Below are 23,278 nucleotides of genomic sequence, written 5' to 3'. Positions count from 1 at the left end.
GAGTTTGCATGTTCTCCCCGTGTCACCGTGGGTTTCCTCCGGGTGCTCCGGTTTCCTCCCACAGTCCAAAGACATGCAGGTTTGGTGCATTGGTGATCCTAAATTGTCCCTAGTGTGTGCTTGGTGTTTGTGGGAGTATGTGTGTGTGTGTGCCCTGCGGTGGGCTGGTGCCCTGCACGAGATTTGTTTCTGCCTTGTGCCCTGTGATTGGCTCCAGCAGACCCTCGTGACCCTGTGTTAGGATATAGCGGGTTGGACAATGACTGACTGACTGACAATTGCAAAGATGTGGTGAGAACCTTTTACTAGAGGGATGTAGTGAACTCCAAGTCCATACTGAAGAAGAATAATAGTAGCACTTCCCACTAAAGGAAAGGTTCTTCAGTTCTGTAAACTAAGCTGTCCTTTACTCCACAGGACACCTGGAAAATGCAAGGTCAAGCATTTATTTACAGGAGGATGTTACAATAACCTTGCCTATTGTGGACTGTGGCACAAAACTCATATTCATTTTCTAAGAAAAACAATTAGCATCAAAGTTTATCAGTAAACTGAATTCAATAGAATTTTTCCAGCTGAAACCGTGAAACCTGTACTTGAGAACTCCAGCGAAAGTGGTGGAAAAGCAAATAATGCAAGCACTTCTTTTCATAAAATACAGTGCAGTCATGATGTAGAAAGAGACTCCTTTCCATCTTTTGAGATCAATACTGTGGCAATGTGGTAATGATGAACTGAAGATGAAATCCAGGCTACATTTGTTACCCAAATGTTGTGAGTTAGGGTATAAAGATATGTAATGTAAGGCCGACTAGAAACCCCAAAAAGATGAGATTAATTACTGTAAATTGGTTTAATTACTGCTTTCTCAAACAAATCAAATATCATTCAAAACAGTCAAAGAGGCAAAAGAACAATAGAAAGGAAAATGGCAAGTGTTATGGTGGGTATTTTTATTAAAATTTTCCTGTGATTCCTTGGGCTTTTAGGTAAAATGTATATTATTTCTAATATTTTGATACCCAAGTAATTAAAACACAGCATTTGGTTTTGTTTCCAGTCAGTATAAACGTTGACACAGTGCATTTCCTGGTTATCTGAGATTATAGTTAAGCCAATGAATTACAGAGTGGGTTTCTTTGTTTGACTTTGATGTACTGATTTTGGACTTTAGCTTTTGGCAATGCATTTTGATTTCTGTTTTGGCTTAGGTGAAAAATGGGACAGATCTCTGGTTTGTACTTTTGGTTCTGTAACATTTCCACCTGTCTCCTGTTTCTTTCTAGGCAGGATACTTTATTAAAAAAATATTTACAACTAGCCAACACGCGGCGTATGCTACGCTGCATAATCACGCTGCTCTTTTAAGCACAGGGAAAAAAATGAACATTTGAAAAATCTGTAATTTAATAAACCAAGAAAAGTAACATTGCAACAATGCACGCTACGAACCAACATACAATTGTCCATGACTGAAAACTGGAGGACGGGGCTGGACGGCGCTTGGACGTGGAGGGTGGAACGGGGGGAGAGGGGAAGGAACGCACATTCCGCCCCCTCCATCCCGGCCCCCCTGCCATTCATTGTTCTTTGCGGTTCTGGCTGCTTTTCTATATATAATCCACCAAGTCACCCGACCATGGTAGTAGCGAGGGGGTGTCTGTACAAAGGGCAGGGACATAATCAGTGCGAGCATATGACCCGCACTTAATGGGAATTCCTCGTTCGTGGGGAACAATTGCAAGCCCCGGTCTCCATCACGAATGATGTTCAACGGCTTACCCATGTCTCTTGGCACCGGGTAGACACACGTTGATCCATTCAGTGTAGCGCGCATGCAGTACCGGACATCCAAGGGCATCACAGACCTGTTAATGCTCAATCTCACGTGGCTGAAAGCCACTTGTCCCTCTAAGAAGTTGGACACCAACCGCTCGGGGGTCGCATAACTATTTAGCAGTAGGGAGTCTCGTTCGTTTTCGGAATTAACCAGACAAATCGCTCCACCAATTAAGAACGGCCATGCACCACCACCCACAGAATCAGGAAAGAGCTATCAATCTGTCAATCCTCTCCGTGTCCGGGCCGGGTGAGGTTTCCCGTGTTGAGTCAAATTAAGCGAAATTTGTGTGTGGTGAGTTGTTGCGTCCAGGTACATGAGCAGGCACTGTGAATGCCTTGAGAGCGTGGGTGGACACGTGCCGGGGAATAATGAGTATCTATATATCTTCTTAGATATAGAAAGCATCTGATGTGGTGTTAGAGTTGGTGGGAGCTTTGTGAGTTGACGGACGTGGCTATCACTTGTGTATCCCATGGTTGTCTTCCGGCAGTGTGAATGCCTCGAGAGACAGGGTGACGGTGTTTGGTGAGTTGTTGCAGTTTGTGAGTTAAAAGCTGCGATGGTTTTACACTCCAGTACATTGCGGTGAATGCTGGTAACAGTCAGGCAGGCGTTCTCATCCCATGCTCTTAGAGTTGGCGGGCGTGGCTCTGTGAGTTGTCGTCGTATTCCATGGTCTTAGAGTTGGTGGGCGGGTCTCTGTGATTTTGCGGGCGTGGCTATGTCGTGCGTATCCCATGGTTGTCTTGCTTGCCCTGTCGGCTTAGTGAATTATATATATACAGTGATCCCTCGCTATATCGCGCTTCGCCTTTCGCGGCTTCACTCCATCGCGGATTTTATATGTAAGCATATTTAAATACATATCGCGGATTTTTCGCTGCTTCGCGGGTTTCTGCGGACAATGGGTCTTTTAATTTCTGGTACATGCTTCCTCAGTTGGTTTGCCCAGTTGATTTCATACAAGGGACGCTATTGGCAGATGGCTGAGAAGCTACCCAACTTACTTTCTTTCTCTCTCTCTCTCTCTTGCGCTGACGTAGGGGGGGTGTGAGCAGGGGGGCTGTGTGCAGCTGCTTCCTGAAGGACATGCTGCACCGGTGCTTCGCATACTTAAAAGCTCAAAGGGCACGTATTGATTTTTGACTTTGTTTTTCTGTGTCTCTGTCTCTCTCTCTGCTCCTGACGGAGGGGGTGTGAGCTGCCGCCTTCAACAGCTTTGTACCGGCGGTGCTTCGCATACTTAAAAGCCAAAAAGCCCTATTGATTTTTTTTTTGACTGCTTGCTTTGCACTCCTTTGAAAAGGAAGATATGTTTGCATTCTTTTAATTGTGAGACAGAACTGTCATCTCTGTCTTGTCATGGAGCACAGTTTAAACTTTTGAAAAAGAGACAAATGTTTGTTTGCAGTGTTTGAATAACGTTCCTGTCTCTCTACAACCTCCTGTGTTTCTGCGCAAATCTGTGACCCAAGCATGACATTCTAAAAATAACCATATAAACATATGGTTTCTACTTCGCGGATTTTCCTATTTCGCGGGTGGCTCAGGAACGCAACCCCCGCGATGGAGGAGGGATTACTGTATATATCAAGAATTGAATTTAAAATAAAAAATATGCAAATACAAAATGCTGCCTCAAATAGTCCATCCAAAAGAAAGAACAAATATCAAATCCTAAATCCTGAGCAAAGATTAATAAATAAAATAGAGAATCAGAAAACAAGAACTTACAATGAACAAGGTGCAAAGGGAATCCAATAAAGTTTAGCCAAACAACATGATCTGGTAAGCTAATGTCTCAGCACAGGATTGAGGCTTATACAGAGCTAATGGCAGCTCCTTAGCTGCAGCCTCAGGGCACCTTGAAAACAAACAGAAGACAAGGAAAACCAGTCAAAGAATGAATATAAGAAGACAAAACAACACTAATAAACAAGGAAATACAAGTTAAAGTACAATAAAATACAAGCCATACAAGAGATATGGACAAGGGTTACTTATCTTGCACTTGTGTTGGACTGTTGCTTACAGGAATAGTAAGAGAAACTGTGATGTAAATTTTGGTGGAAGACCTGAACAAAGATGAAGCTATGACTGTTCTGATAGAAAGGGTTAATACTGTGTTTTTAAAGGAGGAAAAGGATCATATCTACGAGGCATATTCAGATTTTGACAGAGTTAATAGGGCAAGTAAAGTTTCAATGGCGGATCATATAATTGATTTTGAGCAGAGATTCTGCCGCATGTGTAAATGTAACATGGCACTCCCAGATGCTGTGCTAGCTTTTAAGCTGTTAGATACTGCATGTTCAGATACGAATAAAAGACGGATGGCATTAACAGAATGTACAGAGCTTACTTTTTCTTTGATGACATTGGCGCCAAAGAGAATTTTTGGAGGAAAGGCATGTATGGTAACAACAGGCATTGCTGCCACACAAGAAACTGCGTATCTCACCAGTCAAAAACAAAGCAACATGTTGCATTTGCAAAGTAGCCAGATGAAGTCACCATTGCCAGGCACTAATCTGTTGAACAAATATGGTAGGAGATTAAAATGCATTATTTGTCAGAACACTTACCACTACGCTAAAGAATGCCCAAATAAAAATGAACAGGTTAATATAACAGAAGGATAGGAAAAAACATTGAACTGTGAAGAATGCCGCATAGTGTTGTTTACAAAGGAAACAAACTCAGGCCCACATATTTTTTTGGTAGAATCTTTAGGATTAGCTGTAATTGATACTGCTTGCACACACACAGCCAGTAGTGAGAAATGGTTAAACAATTACATTGTCAACATTGTCATAGCAGTGATATTTCAGTTCTGATATTAATTGTAGTTTTAGTTTTTATTTTATTTTTATAAAATTAATTTTAATTTTTATTTCTTTCTAGTTTTCAGTGGAGTCAACAATTTTTATTTGTATTTAGTTCTGTGTTTAAAATTTTAGTTTTTATTTTATTTAGTTCTGGTCTTTTTACATAATATGAGTACAATTTTAGATTTTTTTCTGTTGCATGACCACAAATGCTGGCCTACACATATTTCAATGCAAGTTATGTTTCAGTCAACAAAATACACTCACAGCTCATAATGCCGTTAAGCACAGCTTGACTATCAATGAGCAAACAGATGAAGTGGCCTAATGAGTACAGTCAGCAAGATCAAATGTTTCAACCCAAGAAACCAGTCTGTGCAAGCACGTTACTGTTAAGCTTCAAACAAACACACATTTCAAGAGATTTGTTAATGTTGCAATGACATCCGTTGCACAGATAGCCACACAGTGAAAATATTCGCTCAACAAATGCCTGTAATGCAGGAGCACAGACGAGGTCCTCAGCCACTGGCACCAGCAGACTGTATGCTGACGATTTCTGTTGCCAGTACTGAAGTACAATGACGTGTGGTGAGGTTCATGGCTGGTGAGGCGCTGACTCCTTCAGAGTCAGATTTACAGTACAAATATACTGTATGAACCCAAAAGAGTAGCTTATTCACTATTCAATTGACAGCATGCACATTGACTACTGGTTATGTTTCATATCTCATCAGCATTCTTTACACACACATAGGTAAGGTACACATCTGGCTAAGAAAGAATGTTACATTTATAGCAGCAAGAGAGAGTGGAGAGCGTGCATTTGCTCTGCACCCTCTATGTGTTCTAAATTTGCCGTTGCAATTCCTTAATTCATACTCATTCAACACAAATGAGAGTGTAGAGTGGTGAACAAAAATTTCAATTTTGACCTTAACTGAAATATTTAGTTGTTTTTAAAAGCTTTTAATTCTGATGCTTTAATCAATTTTAACACAGACTGTTCAACAAAAGGATAACAAGAAAAACAACAGAATATTTTATTTAAAGTGAAAATTTAGTTTTTAAATATTGGATTATTTTTCTTAGTTTGATCCTACTTTTTATAAAATGTACCTTTATTTGTAAATGAAGTCCATGCGCCTATCCTTCTCCACGAAAATCTCCGTCACTTTCTTGTAAAAGTCCTCCTTGTTTTTCTTTAGTTTTAAAAGTCTTAATCTTCCATTTTGGCAGTCAGTTGGAACAAAAATTAAAAATAAACGGACCACTGCAATGCACTTGACTTTGTAATATCGCCAACTTATTGGCGCCCAGAGCCTCTGCGCAGAAGAACAGCAGCAACGAGCACCTGTTGGGCTCACATGCGTCCCCTTTGGTGCGGCTCTGTACTGTCGGCCTCACTTTGTGCCTTTTCACTACAGTTTTATGTCTGATCAGCAAGACTGGATATGTCACACACATTCATTAAAGATATTAGCCAGATTGTGGAAAGTCAGGGTGTATAATAAACGTGTCTGCAAACATTATATTGAGGACATACAGAAAGCCATCAACAGGCACGCGGCAATCACATGCATCAACCCAGTGTGTGAGGGAGAGCGCAGTCTGAGGTGATGTGAGGCTCGTCGCTGCCACACCTCACATTTCTCCCCTGTATTTGAATTGGAAATATGCCGATTCAGTGATTTTGAGTATAAGTATGATAAAAATTATTGGAATCATACAGAAAACAAATTTTTAGCACAGACCAGTGGACAAATTTATTTTATGTTATCATTATTAATTTTTTTTACTTTTCATGATGGCCCCTGACCACACGTCCCTGAAGTGCAGTCATGGTGCCAGAGAAGTGCTGGACTTCTACAAGTACTGATCAAGCTGCACTGAAGCTCCGAGACTCTTTTCTTCTTCTCACACGCTACATTTGCTTTTATTATCATCTGCACGTAATTAAAGTATTTCCACATGTTACTTTCTCGCTTTCTACCTGCAAACATCTGTGCAAAACTCGCCATTGTCAACCACACATGCTTATTGCTTCAACTCAATGAGCCAAATGTGCTCAACAGTCAAACAACGGTCCTTTATGGAAGTTAATTGTAATAAGCCCAAGGTACAAGATCACCGCATAGTGAACAGCACAACGTAACTGAACGCTCAGGGCAACCTACAAACAACCCCTCTGCACGACTGAACCAGATTGAATGAAAATGCTGTTGCTGTTTTTTTCGTTTTTACTCAATTTTCATTTTCGTTTTAGTTCGTTCACATATCACTAATTTTTATTTTTTATTTAGTTTTAGTTTCTCTGTTTGCCTTAATTTCAGTTCTCGTTCTTGTAAAATGAAAAACAATATTTTTAGTTCTAGTTCTCGTTTTCATTATGAAAATATCAGTTTAACCTAAATAAAGTAAAAAAGCTGCTGAACTCAAACATTTCAAGCTGCAGAGCTTTCAAATTAGGACATGGCAAAATTGTTCATTCCACCAAACTAGTGAAATTCCTGCAAAGAGTGGACAGACACAATGCAGTATTGAAACAGAAGTGGTTCCAGCTGATATCCCATTGTTGTTAAGTAAAACATCCTTAAACCTGTGTAGGTTTCATGCTGTATATGTATTGCTCCATTGAGACATACTGTATAACTTCCAGTCCCACATAATCAAAGTGACCATGCCCTTCATGACCACTCTAGAAAGCTGATCTGAGATATGGAATGACTGAGGCAGAAAAGTTATGTGTACCTGCCCATATAAAATCATCAGCGTGACACACAGGTATTCCAGTCACAGTACTGTCTTTAGTCAGTTAAACATTGCAGGATCCACTTTTTCATCTGTCTTCAGCATGATCTGTGAGACCATACACACATCTTCTGAGACTTAATAGTTTTCCTACACGTTTAGCCTGTGTAGGTGAATGAATATAAATATTCCAAGCCAGTGTCATACCCTTTAGAAAAACACATTTGATGTCCATTGAATGAACTTTTTATTGTATTTGATAAATGACAACTAAAAGAAGAAGGAGAGATGTTGGTGAATCCATTTTGAGCTCATTCCTACAGTATGTCATTCTTCAAACCCTTTTGGCACTAGGCATGTTTTAGGTACTATTCCTGCTGAAGACTCTTTAAAAGTGTATATCCATCTTGTGGAAATACTTTTCTGACCAGCTTTTTCAACCTCCTCAAAAACACCACTACTTTTCCAGCAACTTATTTCATCCTGCTTTGCTGACTCAAATGATATATCTTTGATTTGAAACACATAATTTTCCACACACAAGTCACATAGTTGCAGCTGATTAGCTACTGGTTCAACTTGTAGATTATTCACACTTGACATGTCAACAGACCCTTCTGTGTTAGCAATACTGTCAGGATCATAAACTCTAAATGATACCAGTTTCTGTTTTTTCCTGATACTTTGCCAGCCTGACCTAATACTTCAGCTGTATGCCAATATCTCTGTCCACATATCTCATAGTTTGCCACCTTTTTAGACTAACACAATGACTGCGTCTTAACCCATAAGTTTCCTCAACTTCAACATTGACATCTTCTATAGGAACTGAAGAGTTTAGAGTCTCCTTTTTGCCTTCAGTGTCTTCATTACCTGATATAGTGTTAGATAGATCTCTTTCTTCATCTCTTTCCCTGTTGGTAGTATGTTGAATGTTACCTTTATTAATGACTTTACATAGTCTAGAATGGTGTACCCCAGAAAGAGTACCTCCATGTCTGAAAAAATATCACAACTCCGTCTTGTCCAATGACAACTGCAGGTCCCTTCCATTCTGCACAGTCAACTCTTTTGTAGTGCACTTTGTCTCCTTTCTCAGATTTATCATTTATAGCATTAACCTGTCTCAAAGTACTCTCTGTATTCTGTCTGAACTTTCGGGTTCAGTAAATGCTCATCTTGAAGCATACAGCACTGAAATATGTTCTGCCATTGATACACTTTTAGTGGTGGCTTCTAGGACGGGTGACCTATCTATGAGAAAAGAAGGAAGATTTGGATTTCAGCCAAACACTAGTTGATATGAGCTCTGCCCATAAATATTCTACAATGTATTTTTTGCCATTAGTGCCCAACCCAATGCTGTTTAACAGTCAGATCCAGTATTCTTTCTCACTTTAAGTATAATTTTTGTGAGTATCTGATTATGTCTCTTTAGTAGTCCATTACTCCAGGGACTTTATGCAGCTGTGGTCTTTGGTTCAATGTTAAAACTCTCCTCCATATCACTGATTTCATCATTATTAAATTTCCCACCATTATAACTCTTTAGTTTCTGAGGAGCTCCATGTACACTTATCCAAGAATGAATGAATTGTTTTGCAATTTGTGATGGTCTCATTATCTTTGCAGTACTTCCTGCACTGAAATATGTGAATGTATGAATGATGTGAACATACCATTCTCTTGTTTCAAGTTCATGTAAGTCTGTAGCCACAGTTTCATTGTATTCATAGTCTAGCGGCAAACCCACAGCTGGTCTGGGTTTGGGTGTGCCGTATTTCAAGCATGTCTAATTGTGTTAACAATTTTCTTAAGTAAGGAAGCACACTCGGCATCCTTGTTTCCTTAGCAATTGAAGCAATTTTTGTAACCTGTTCACTGAAGCATGTCCAAGTTTTAACAAGGCTCTTTGCTTCTCTTCTGAAAACTCGTGTTTTCTGAGACTGTCAGAATCTCACTTTTGAAATGACCATCAATTTTTTGTTTATCTAAGATGTTCCCACAGTAGCGACCAGAGCTGATTAATTCAAGGGTCATTAGCTGATTAAATACCACTGCTTTATCATTTTCTATGTCTCTTCAACCCATTACCTTAGAACCTTTTAGAGCCATGAAAAAGAACGATCCCGTCAGTGCACCTGAACTGGAACAACTAAAGTCAAAAAGAGTGCAGATTCTCTGGGTTGCCAGTCATAGCAGACCTGATGTAATGTTTGATGCTGCACCTTAGCATCCAGCACAAAACATGCTACTGTGCAAACAGTACATGAAGCCAACAAGGTCATTTGCAAAATTAATTCTGCGAAAATGATCTTGAAGTTTCAACACCTAGGAAGAGGGGAGTTATTGAGATAAGTTGTGTTCAGTGATGGCTCACTTAGGAATCTTTCTGATGGTAGCACACAAGGAGGACACTTCATTATTTTGACAGAAAAGGAAGGATGGTTCTCACCCCTTTCTTTGTAGTTGAAAAGAATTAAAAGAATAGCACGTAGCACTTTGGTAGAAGAAATCCAGTCAATGCCTGTTGGCATTTATAATGCAATCTTTCTTTCTACACTTTTTTCAGAGCTTACAGAAAAAATACTCTTCAGGTCATTTGTGTTACAGACAACTACTCTTGGGTAGAAGCAATTCAATCCACCAAGCCTGTAATAGAGAAAAGACTTTGTCTTGAGTTAAGTGGGATAAAAGAACTTATTCACCTACTAAGGAGAAGCTTTCTGACTATCTTTTGTACTTTTTAAAAGCGCTTAAAGAAGTAATATGGTATATTAAGTGACTAGTGTAAGCACTTTTTTGGAGTTTGGAGAGGGTAATTATTAGTTCTGGGGCGGCACAGTGGGTAGCGCTGCTGCCTCGCAGTTGGGGGACCTGGGTTCGCTTCCCGGGTCCTCCCTGCGTGGAGTTTGCATGTTCTCCCCGTGTCTGCGTGGGTTTCCTCCGGGCGCTCCGGTTTCCTCCCACAGTCCAAAGACATGCAGGTTAGGTGGATTGGTGATTCTAAATTGGCCCTAGTGTGTGCTTGGTGTGTTTGTGTGTGTCCTGCGGTGGGTTGGCACCCTGCCCGGGATTGGTTTCTGCCTTGTGCCCTGTGTTGGCTGGGATTGGCTCCAGCAGACCCCCGTGACCCTGTGTTCGGATTCAGCGGGTTGGATAATAGATGGATAATTATTAGTTCTACTGTGCATACAAGTTGAAGTTATCTTGATGGTCCAAAATAACAGCAAGTTGAGATTTAAAGGTCCTGCTCTCCACCACACTACATGGTAATTTATTCTATATGTCTATGGTTCTTTGCTTGAAGAAAAAATAAACATCTGTTTGAAATCTTCTCTTAACAAGTTTACAACTGGGATCTACTGTAATCTACAAGTAACATCTGGGATCTACTGTACTAATTCCTGTTAAAATGTTAAACATTTCAATCATGACCACTCTTTTGTTTTATGGGTTGTTCCCTCTCCTGAACAATGTTAGACTACTAGCAACCCCGACACATGAATTTTCTTTAGACATATTAATAGAGTAGAACTGTTGAAAATAATTAAATGTTATCTGTGCACATAATAATTTATTGGACCTAGTTAATCCAACTTTAGTGTTCCAGGGAGCTGGCTGCTATCCTGGCCGGCACTGGATGCACACACCCACATTCAGTCACATCACAAAAGTACTTTTTCGGATTGCAGCAAAAAGTGGATTATCCTGTTATTGTCCATATTATGAAATCTGATGCCTGTCTTCAAACGATAACAATCACAAAGTTAAAAGTACTCAGACAGCATCTCCCCTGTGAAAATAGATTTGGGGCTTCTTCATTAAGTTTGCATGACATGCATATTGTTAATTTTTTCTCTAAAAAAAAAAAAAGTAAAAGTATTATGCTAAGTCCACATCAACATTTAGTATGTTTATGTATTGGAGGTGGGTGGTTGTGCTTTAAAATCAGTTAAATCAATTCTTTTACTCAGGTGCAAGATATACCCCCAAAAATAAGCAAATGTATTTATGGGTAAGCATCTACACTGTATAAATTTTAGTCCTGTAAAAACGTCTTACAATCCCTCCAAACGATTTATATTGTTTGTTTTAGCACTTTGATTATGTGGAAATGTAAAGCAGAATTCTAATGAAAGTTTGTTCAAGTTGGGAGGAAACACCTTTATACCTTTGCAGCCTGTAGATACGAACATTAGCATTTTTACTTTTTTTTTTTTTTTTTGCAGTTCCTCAGTCACATTGCACACAATATTTTAATGTTTCTCTTTGTTTTCCTTACAGAAAGTTCTAGAATCTGAAGAAAATGGGGAAGGTTACCATGATGATGAAGATTTTGAACTTGAAACACCAAAACGCAAATACAGGGGAAGGGGACGAGTAAGTACATTTTTTTTTTGGTTTACGCAAAAGGTAGAAAGAAACACACATTTTATATTTTGGGTGTATCACTCAGATTTTTTTTTATTGTAGAAAAATTAAATTCCATGCAGTGAAGTCAAACTTATATAACGAAAAGACAAATATTTCATGTGATCAAATGAAAGTTAACAAAACAGAATTGAACCCTTCCCAAGAGCAAGAGAGAACAGCCAAAAGCATGGGCAAAAATTGAAAAAAAAAACAACAGAGAAGGGAGACTGTCCTTTTCCTCAACGTAAATGCTTCTTCTAAAAATTGTATTAGCTAGATCTTACCATATTTTCAAAAAAGTTTTGAACAGATCCAGTTTCAAATAGAACATAGAGTTATCTGCTGAATTATAAAAGGTGGATTGTGGTATAGACAATTACAAACAAGTTTTGCTTCTCCACTTTTAAGCCATTCTGGGAGTAAACCAAAAACAGCTGTTAATGGATTAGGAGGGATTGTGACACCAAGGCTGTCTGATAGGCATTTAAAATTTTTGGTCCAGAATGATGTTAATTTGGTACACACCCAAAACATGTGGCCTAGTGAGGATGGAGCTTGATCACAATGTTCACAGGTTAGATCTTGCCCTGGAAACATTTTAGAAAATTTTAAATGAAATAGATGTGCTCGATAAACATTTTTAAGTTGAATGATTTGCACATATGAAGCTAAAGTGAATTCTGTGCATGGCTGCCTTCCACTCCTTTTCTAAAATGTTGTGTTAGAGATGCTTTTCCCATTGTACTCTGGGATCTTAAGAAGGATGTGACTTTAAAATGGTTTTATGTATTATAGAAATGCTGTCTGAATCTTCAAGACTGATCAATATTTTTTGGAATAGAAATACAGTATGTGGGAGGTGAGGAAAATTGGCCAGATTTTGTTTAGCAAAGTTTCTAATTTGGAGAAAGTGGACAAATTGTGTTGTTTGGAAGCTAAATTTGGAGTGTAATTGTTCACAGGATGCCAGGACATTATTTATATACAAATCTCTAAATGATTTAATCCCATACGTTTTCCAAACATTAAAACTGTGTAAGTTTGTAGTGATGCAACACATAAAATATTCTCTAACTTGAAGTGCTTCCTGCATTGGTTCCATATTCTGAGTGAATGAAGGACAATTGGCTTGTTAGTATATTCATAGTGTACAAAGCAGGGAATATAAAGAAGTACTTTGGGAGTTCATTTCTATTGCGGACCGAGCTAGTGAGTGTTTATCTATTTGTATCAATGTCCAGGATTTTGTAACTTGCATATCTGTTACCCAATAATAAAATTACAAATTAGGTAGAGCCATGCCACCTTCTGATTTAAGTCATTATAGGGTCGCCCTTTGGATGTGTGGATATTTCGAATTCCAAATAAATACAGTTATGATTGAATCTAATTTCTTAAAAAAATATTTGTTATTGTATATGGGGATTTTTTCAAATAGAAATAGAAGCTTAGGGAGGATAGATAGATAGATAGATAGATAGATAGATAGATAGATAGATAGATAGATAGATAGATAGATAGATAGATAGATAGATAGATAGATAGATACTTTATTAATCCCAATGGGAAATTCATCTTGATAGTATTAATTCTCCCTGCTAAAGTAAGATGGAGGGTATCAACATCTATGCACGTGTTGTTTAAGTTTTTCCAAGCAGACAGCAAAATTTTGCTGAAAAAGAGCTTTATATTTATTTGTGATGTTTACCCCTAGGTATTTAAATTGATCTGCAATGATAAAAGGGATGGTGTCCAATTTAATGTTGTGTGCTAGAGAGTTCACTGGAAAAAGCACACTTTTCTTCAAATTAATTTTGAGTCCAGATATATTTTGAAATTCTGCTAGTGCAGTTAGGGCTGCAGGCACAGAATTGTGTGGGTCTGATATATACAGTACCATATAGTCTGCATTTAGTGATATTTTCTGTTTAAGTCTTTCTCTGATAATCCCCTTTATCTCTGATGCATTTGGAAATGAAACAGCCAATGGCTCAATGGCAAATGCAAATAGCAGTGGTGACAACGGGTATCCTTGTCTAGTACCGTGTTCTAGTTTGAAATAGTCGGAAATAATGTTGTTAATACAAACTGAATCTTCTGGATTGGTATACAATAGTTTGATCCATGCACGTATGTTAGGGCCAAACCCAAATTTATGCAATGTGGTGAATAGGTAGTCCCATTCAACCATATGAAATGTGTTTTCTGCATCCAAAGATAATAAGTTCTCCGGAGTGTTAGACTTTATGAGTGAATATATTACATTAAATACAGTAGGCGTCGAAGATTGGAAGCTAAGTATCCACCTTTAATAAAACCGGTTTGGTCTTGTGATATTACCGAAGGGAGCACTTTCTCAGTCCTTCCTGCTAGAGCTTTGGAGAGTATCTTAACATCATTATTCAGACATGAGATTGATCTGTATGATGCACATTGTAACAAATCCTTATTTTTCTTAGGAAAATCAGTAATTAATGCTTGGCAAAATTTTGAGTTAGAATTTTATTTTCTCTGGCTTCTGTAAATGTTGCTAATAAAAGGGGAGCTAACTTAATTGAATTTTTTTATAAAATTCAGCAGGGTAGCCATCAGGACCTGGTGTTTTCCAGCTCTGAAGTGAGTTTACAGCGTCGAGTAATTCTGATAGTGTCAGAGGTTTATCCAGTTCTTCTGCACTGAGAGTATCTAGCTGTGGTATCCATAATGTATCAAAAATGCATTAGATTATATCTTGTTTTCTTTAAACTGAGTAGAATATAAGGACTTATCCATATTACTAACCGAGAATGCTAAACCGGATGATGGACGCAGGCACATCCGGCCATGGGCCGTAGCTGCAAAAAGACGTACTGCGCAGGCGCAAAAAGAGTCCGCGAGAGGCGGATGAGGAGCCGCGAGAGGGGGACAAGAGAGGCCGCGAGAGGTGGCTGAGGGGCTGCGAAAGGCGGACAAGACCACAGAAAAAAGGAGTGAGCACAGAAAAAAGATAAAAAAGGAGAAATGAGGCGGAAAAGGCACATAAAAAAGTAGTCAAACGCAGGCAAAGCACGAAACACATTGCACACGAAACTAGACCCAAAAAAAAAAAAAAAAAAAAGAGGCTCGCGCACAACAGCAAGGCAACCCCCCCACCCCCCCCCTACAGGCACCAGACGGAACACACACCAAGAGGGGGATTCAACAAGCCCATGGAACACAAAAAAAAGAACACAAAACCACCCCACAGACCCTACAAGCAAGGGACAGGACACACACAAAGAGGGGGATTCAACAAGACACAGGAACACAAAAAGAAAGAAGACGCTCGCGCAACAACAATCCTCACCCCCCCCCCCCCCCCCCCCACACACACATCCATAAGAAGTGACACCCAAAGCCACATATTCTAAAGTGAACGTCAACACCTTCACACTAGACAGCATAGGTGTCAGCATAGGTGGATCTCCTTACAATAAAGCACTATTAACCGTTCAACTGCAGAAAAGGAAACATATTAACCCTTTAACCGCCAACTCCCTAAATATTCCCCAAGCCAGGCGAAATCTGAACAATTTTTGTTTTTTTACTTTTTTACATTTTTTTTACATTTTTTACATTTATTCAAGCAGTATTGACCACTAAATGTTGTGCAAGTTGCCAGTGTATACACGAAATCTATAAATGTAACCTGAATTCTCAGCTAAGCAAAACATCTTGATACCAAACCGTGCCCTTTTCAATGGTAGATACTGTCGAAACTGTAAGCGGCCCTTCCACGACAATAAACTTTCATCAACTGCAACTGACGGTCCTGGCATGTAGGGCAACTGAAATGCTTCAAATAAATGATCAGTCAAAGGACGTAGCTTGAACAAGCGGTCACGGTTTGGATCTTTCTTATCTGGCTCGTTTCTGTTGTCATTCAAATGAAAGAATTTCAGCAGCAAAGAGAATCGGTTACGTGTCATGACAGCTGCAAAAATAGGTGTTGCATACATAGGATCTGTAGACCAGTACATCTCAATATCTGGTTTTCTGATTATTCCCATCAACATCAAAATCCCAATGAATTTTTTCATTTCGTTTTCATCAGTGTCAAACCAAGCACGAACACGGGAATGTGGAGGTAAATTGGGATTTTTCTCAATAAACTGTGCTGCATACAGATTTGTCTGATGAACAAAATGTCTGATCAAATCAGGTGACACAAACAGCTCATAAAACTGCTCAGCAGTGTAATTGTTTACATCAACAATAAAGCCACACGTTCCCTCAAACGGATGCAGAAAAGGTAGTTCACCACGGGCAGCAGCCCAGCTGAGATGCTGGGGATACACCCACTCAGCGCCGTCATCCGATGCGTCTTCATTCACAATATCATGCAGCGCACGTTGCTGCTCATCACTATCACTAAAATCTTCTTCAGAACTGCTACAATCATGATCAGAACTGTCCAAAATCGCCTGCAAAGCCTCACTTGAAGTCAGTTTACGTTTCGCCATATTCACAGCTGTTACATGCGAATCACGTCACATGACCGGCCAAAACAACCACAGACTTGTCGAAATACAACGTAGTAATAATACCCACGCCAAACCGTCAGTTATACTACTTGCCAGGCATTCATATAACCACAGGCAAATGTGCCGGATAATTCCGGCAGTATGGCGTTAGCATTAAAACAACGGTGCCGGATATATCCGGCAGAGGGCGGTGAAGGGGTTAACAGTGACTGTGATCCTCCTTATTACTTATCCATATTTCGCATGCTGAGAAAGAAACAAGTCATGAATACACGGTCACGGGTACAAAACGAAAAGGAAAGGATAACAGGAACAAACACACGAACACGAAAGAAACAACAAAATAGACGGCTATGCAGCATAGGTAGATCTCATTACAATAAGGCACTATTAACCGTTCAACCGCAGAAAAGGCTCCATATTAACAGTGACTGCAATACTCCTTATTACTTATCTATATTTCTAAAAGAAAAAATGTCTCGACTCCAAAAACGCAAAGCTCAACTAAAGCTTATAACTAACGATGTACCTAAAAGTAAAAACTTTATGAACTGCATTAGATCCTACAATAGTTCATTTGCTTTTGCATCTATCGGAGTAAATATCAGGCCACCAAAAGGCAATGGCCCATACTACTTTCGCATATGTGCACAAATACTGCATCGCATTGGAACAGTGCACCCTGAAACAAATCAACAACGCAAATATGCACAAATCTACATCCTAGATCCACATGACGCAAACTATCAATCAAAGTGCTGCATCGCAACAGGCACGGATTCAAAACGAAACACCTCCCGTCTCAGACATACGTTAACGGCAAGGAAGGCTACAACGGGCTTCTCACACAGCACAGGCAAATCGATTACAGCTCCAAAACAACACGTCCCAAATACTACACATGCAACAACGCGCCTCTCAAACGGCACAAGCAAAACATACACCAGGAAAATTCATTCGGATTAATGAATGTCATTTGCAATCATTGTCATTCAGTTCACTTCCCTGAAGAAACAACTGGCAATACAAGTAATACATTTACACGTTGTTGTCAAAAGGGTCAAATTAGACTGCCTTCTTTACATTCATATACTGAATATCTACAAAAGCTTCTAACTAACGATGTACCTGAAAGTGAAATCTTTATCAACTGCATTAGATCCTACAAATCGGTATCCACTATGAACATTAACGGTGGCACTGCACGTGACATCCGTCTTGAAAAAATGTTAATTATTGATGAATGTACAATGGCATAAAGTCACTTACTCAACACCATTCAGAAACTTCTACAAAGGTTTATGAATAATATTATTCGATTTGGATGAAAGGTACTTTTATGAGGAGGAGATTTTAGACAGTACTTAGCTATTCTTCCAGATGCCATGCACTCAGCTATTGTTCAGTGCACCTTAAAATACGCAGACAATTGGCATTGCTTTCAAAAGATACAGTTAGTAAAAAAGATACGATGTCCAGAACCAGCTCATAACAATTGCTTATTACAACTGAGAGATGGTACACTCACCAATACAGATGGACTTCAGCCACATATTATTACAATTCCTCAAGCCTTTATCTGCGACAACTTAGTTACAGAGAGATTTGGAACAGCAATCTCATTAGACCAAATGCCCCTTTTAACACAACGCACTATATTATGTTAAAAAAATATTAATGTGCAAAACATAAATACCCAAGTCATTCCATTACTTCCTGGACAGACACAACTCTTTCTAAGCTCTGACAAACTTGACTCTGATCACAACAATAACCATCTTCATTGACCTTACAAGTTCTGAGCTGAAATTACCTTTTACACTTAAACGGCGTGTACAAAGAAATTTTCAAATAAACCTTTACACTGTGCCACACACTTTATTGTTTGCTTTCTATTTGCATCATCTACACCGTCACACTATTCTATATCTCATTCATTCATCACGCTCTTTGTCATTCCCAACACCAGGGGTTGGCGAGCGAAGCGAGCAGGGGGCGGAGCCCCCTAGTACTAGTCTCTAAATGTGTGCATTATAATTTTATGGTCAATGATTTTATCTCGGGTGGCGCAGTGGTAGCGTTGCTGCCTCGCAGTAAAGAGTCTTGAGTTCGCTTCCCGGGTCCTCCCTGCGTGGAGTTTGCATGTTCTCCCCGTATCTGTGTGGGTTTCCTCCGGGTGCTCCGGTTTCCTCCCACAGTCCAAAGACATGCAGGTTAGGTGCATTGGTGACCCTAAATTGTCCCTAGTGTGTGCTTGGTGTGTGTGTGCCCTGCCTGGGGATATGTTCCTGCCTTGCGCCCTGTGTTGGCTGGGATTGGCTCCAGCAGACCCCCATGACCCTGTGTTAGAATATAGCGGGTTGGATAATGACTGACTGACTGACTGATTTTATCTCTGTCCGTGTTGGTGATTACTGATATTGCATTGCGAATTTCCTGCTTGTGGATTTGTTGAGCTAAGATCTTATTAGCCTTCTCTCTGTGTTCATAGTAATGTTGTCGTGATTTAAAAATGAGTTGTTCTGTTTCTTTTGTTGTCAAGAGGTTGCGTTCTGATTGCAGAGCCTTATCTTTTCCTAAAAAGTGCCTCATTTGGAGACCTAGCGTGTTCTTGATCTTTTCTGGTAATTTTACTGATTAACTCTGAGGCCTTCTTGGTTTCCGATTTATTTTTGTAAAGAGATATGAGATAACCTGTCCTTTTAAAAATACCTTCAATTTTTCCCCCCCGAGTATTCCTGCAGAAACCTCTGGGGATGCATTTGTCTCTAAAAAAGAATCAATTTACTTGGATTTAAATTCTGTAGAGTTTTTGTCAGCTAATAACAAAGGGTTAAGATGCCAGCTGCAAGATGAATATGTGGGGCATAGTGATTTGAGCTCCATGATCAGAGGGGCATGGTTGGAGATAACAATAGCATCATACTTGCAAGATTTGAGCATGGGCAAGAAATTGTTATTTATAAAGAAATAATTAATTCTTGAGTAGGAATGATGTACTGGTGAGAAGAAGGAATATGCTCTTAAGTATGGATTTAGAAATCTCCATGGGTCTAATAAGTTATGATCAGTTAAAAACTGTGTGATTATTTTTGCAGTATTAGATGTTATTGTCCTTGTAGTTGAAGACCTATCCAGGTCTCAATTTAAAACACAATTAAAGTCTCTGGCCATTATAATTTGATGAATATTCAATTTAGGAATGGCTGCAAATATGTTTTAGGTAGAGGCTCAATCATCCACATTGGGTGAGTAGATATTTATCAAAATCACTTTACAATTAAATAAATTACCCATCATATACAGTTAGGTCCATAAATATTTGAACAGAGACAACTTTTTTCTAATTTTGGTTCTGTACATTACCACAATGAATTTTAAATGAAACAACACAGATGCAGTTGAAGTGCAGACTTTCAGCTTTAATTCAGTGGGGTGAACAAAACGATTGCATAAAAATGTGAGGCAACTAAAGCATTTTTTAACACAATCCCTTCATTTCAGGAGCTCAAAAGTAATTGGACAATTGACTCAAAGGCTATTTCATGGGCAGGTGTGGACAAGTCCGTTGTTATGTCATTATCAATTAAGTAGATAAAAGATCTGGAGATGATTTGAGGTGTGGTGCTTGCATGTAGAAGATTTTGCTGTGAACAGACAACATGCGGTCAAAGGAGCTCACCATGCAGGTGAAAGAAGCCATCCTTAAGCTGCGAAAACAGAAAAAATCCATCCAAGAAATTGCTACAATATTATGAGTGGCAAAATCTACAGTTTGGTACATCCTGAGAAAGAAAGCAAGCACTGGTGAACTCAGCAACGCATAAAGACCTGGACGTCCATGGAAGACAACAGTGGTGGATGATCGCAGAATCATTTCCATGGTGAAGAGAAACCCCTTCACAACAGCCAACCAAGTGAACAACACTCTCCAGGGGGTAGGCGTATCGATATCCAAGTCTACCATAAAGAGAAGACTGCATGAAAGTAAATACAGAGGGTGCACTGCAAGGTGTAAGCCACTCATAAGCCTCAAGAATAGAAAGGCTAGATTGGACTTTGCAAAAGAACATCTAAAAAAGCCAGCACAGTTCTGGAAAAACATTCTTTGGACAGATGAAACTAAGATCAACCTCTACCAGAATGATGGCAAGAAAAAAGTATGGAGAAGGCGTAGAACAGCTCATTATCCAAAGCATACCACATCATCTGTAAAACGTGGTGTAGGCAGTGTGATGGCTTGGGCGTGTATGGCTGCCAGTGGCACTGGGACACTAGTGTTTATTGATGATGTGACACAGGACAGAAGCAGCCGAATGAATTCTGAGGTATTCAGAGACATACTGTCTGCTCAAATCCAGCTAAATGAAGTCAAATTGATTGGGCGGCGTTTCATGATATAGATGGACAATGACCCAAAACATACTACATCTGATACTGCAAATGAAATTGTTCTGTAAATTTAGATTCCCACACCTCTAGTTTTCTTTGTATAGCTGGGGTGGCATATTTGGCCAGTCCAGTCTCTGTGCATCCAGAACTGATCCTTGCTGACTAAGTGAGTCTCCTGTAAAAATACTATCTTGGTGTTTAGACCTGTTATATGAGAGAATTCTTTATTCCTCTTTAATTTGTGATTGAAACCTTTGACATTCCAGCTCACAAAGTTCACTATTTGGTTATAGAGAGATTGCTTCTGAACTTTTGTTGTCATTTTATAGTCTTAAATTAAGGTAGTACATTATTACATTTGATAGCTTTAACCTTAATTTCCAGTACTGCCAGGAGTTGTGGCTATGAAGCCTATTGTTTAGCTGGCACTTACAATTGTGGGGATAAAAAAGACATATCAGAAATAGCTTTCTCTCCTTCCTCAGACCCCCCCCCCCACATTTTGTCTCCCAAAGTGAGACTAGACCACATTTCATGAATGTCCCAGTCCTCTGACATGCCTAGTGACAGACCACATCCAGAAATAGAGATATCTATTGGCAATGCAGTCCATGTACCATACAATAAACCTAGAATATAATCTTGAACAGGCCTGAAAAAATAAACCCAGGATATGATGTTAAACAGTACCCATGGAGAAGTATTTAACGTATGATAGTGCAGTCTTAATACAATAAACCAAGGGTATGATTTTAAACAGTCCCATTTGGGACATACATACTGTGACAGGTGACCATGGACATTAGCGAGAGTATAAGCAGGACAGTATCTTTCCTGGGACACCAGAGGGCAGCCCTCATGGGCTCCTGTGGGACCATGGATTCCCACAGGGCACACTGGGAATTGGAGTTTGGTGCAACCCTGTTGGGTTCCATAGGGGCCACCAGGGGGAGCTGCAGGGGGCTTTTATAAAACCTGGGGGTGATTCCAGGTCTGATTAATGAGCCACCTGGAACACTCCCAAGTGTCAGCTTAAAAGAAACCACCTCACTCCATTCGGAGAGACAGAGTTTGGAGGAAGAGGAACAAAGCTTGCCAAGAGGAGGAGTGGAGGCGGATGACAAGGAGAGAAGAAGAAGGGTGGTATTTTGATAATTTTATTGTGCTGCTGTGGGGAGTGAGGGGGAAGCGCTTCCCATGTGAATAAACGTGTGTTGTGTGGCAAACTTGTGTCTCTGCCTATCTGAGTCGGGTTTGGGACAGCTGGAGTGCCACATACACATATATACATATATATATATTAGTGTAAGTATAATTATAATCATAATTAACTTCTTCCAGGTGAGCACCAGTAGTCTGATTTAATACTCAATTTTGTTCATATTCTCCTGTGTTTTTTAATTAGTTTTTGCTAGATTTTTTTTTAGGTTTACATCAAACTTATTGCTTAAACATACCTCCTGGTCTTTTGTATCCTGAAGCAGCTTGTCTGTTCTGTTGTTTATTCTGTTGTATATACGTGCTATATCCTTCTTTATACACTCCTATGTATACTCTTTTAAATCATTTGTTTTTACCCTGAGTGCGATGATCAATACCATCATCTCAGACAGGTCGTTTCCATCTTCTTCATGCTTCGAAGGCAGAGTTTCGTATCCTGTTGTAGTTGATGCTATTGACTCACAAGGTATGTTGGCAGTAGTTGATAGCAGGGATAAAGAGGCCATGCTTGGTTCTAATATGCTGCCTGAGATCAGTGAGTGCTCATTGCTCGCCTCACTTGCAGTTTTGCTCCCACATTCACTGTCAGCCATAGCAGATGCTGTATTGTGATGTCCTGGATGTTCCATTCCTTCACCTGTCTTTCCCACCTCAGTCTATGGTAGGCCATATCGTGAACTTGAGAATGGCTTAGACTTTGCTGAAACTTTAGCTACCTTTTCCTTCGCTTTTTGATCTTTGGTCTCCTGTTCATGTTTTTAATATGCTTGTAATTGATTTATCTTAGGTTGATTAAATACAAGATATCTTGGATAGATAATAAAAAAGCCGAATAACATTGCTGCCAATGGAGTATCATCTCAGACGTCCATCTCTTGCAACAGACAAGACGAATATTTCATACATCATTCAGAATTTAGTGCATTTTATATATCACTAGCCAAAGTACCCCCTGTTTCCTGGACATACTGTATTTGTAAAATGGCATTAAGGAAAGAAAGCAAAGATTTATGTGTTTTTTCTGTCATCCACACTGCCACTCTATCAATGTTTCTGTTCTCTTGAATAGAGAATTTGTTCTTTTTGGGTCCAATTGGATTGCAGAATTGTGGTAACTTCTTGCAAGGTTGTAACCATAAATGTTGTGATGTCTGACTCATTTTCTTAGACAAAGCCGAAGTAAAGCAGCAACTCTTTGATTCTTTTTTGTGTTGCACTGCACTTCCACTCTTGAACAAATCTTACCCAACACTCTCCTGCAAAAGTCCATGATACTGCTTTTATAGAATACAATACAGTGGAACCTCAGTTCACGACCATAATTC

At 39.4% G+C, this 23,278-nt stretch overlaps 1 protein-coding gene across 3 annotated transcripts in view; it reads left to right on the top strand.

Annotated features, from left to right (window-relative positions):
* Positions 1–23,278, top strand: part of LOC114666982 (zinc finger protein DPF3-like) — a 165,382-nt gene that overhangs the window by 107,061 nt on the left and 35,043 nt on the right. For all 3 annotated transcript variants that reach the window (XM_028822040.2, XM_028822039.2, XM_028822038.2), the window contains exon 5: positions 11,710–11,805. In XM_028822040.2, coding sequence (XP_028677873.2) covers positions 11,710–11,805 — 96 coding nt within the window. The remainder of the gene's footprint in view (positions 1–11,709; positions 11,806–23,278) is intronic.

Source organism: Erpetoichthys calabaricus, chromosome 16 (assembly GCF_900747795.2).
Source record: "Erpetoichthys calabaricus chromosome 16, fErpCal1.3, whole genome shotgun sequence".
Taxonomy (NCBI): domain Eukaryota; kingdom Metazoa; phylum Chordata; class Cladistia; order Polypteriformes; family Polypteridae; genus Erpetoichthys; species Erpetoichthys calabaricus.
This window is presented reverse-complemented; position numbering and strand designations above follow the sequence as displayed.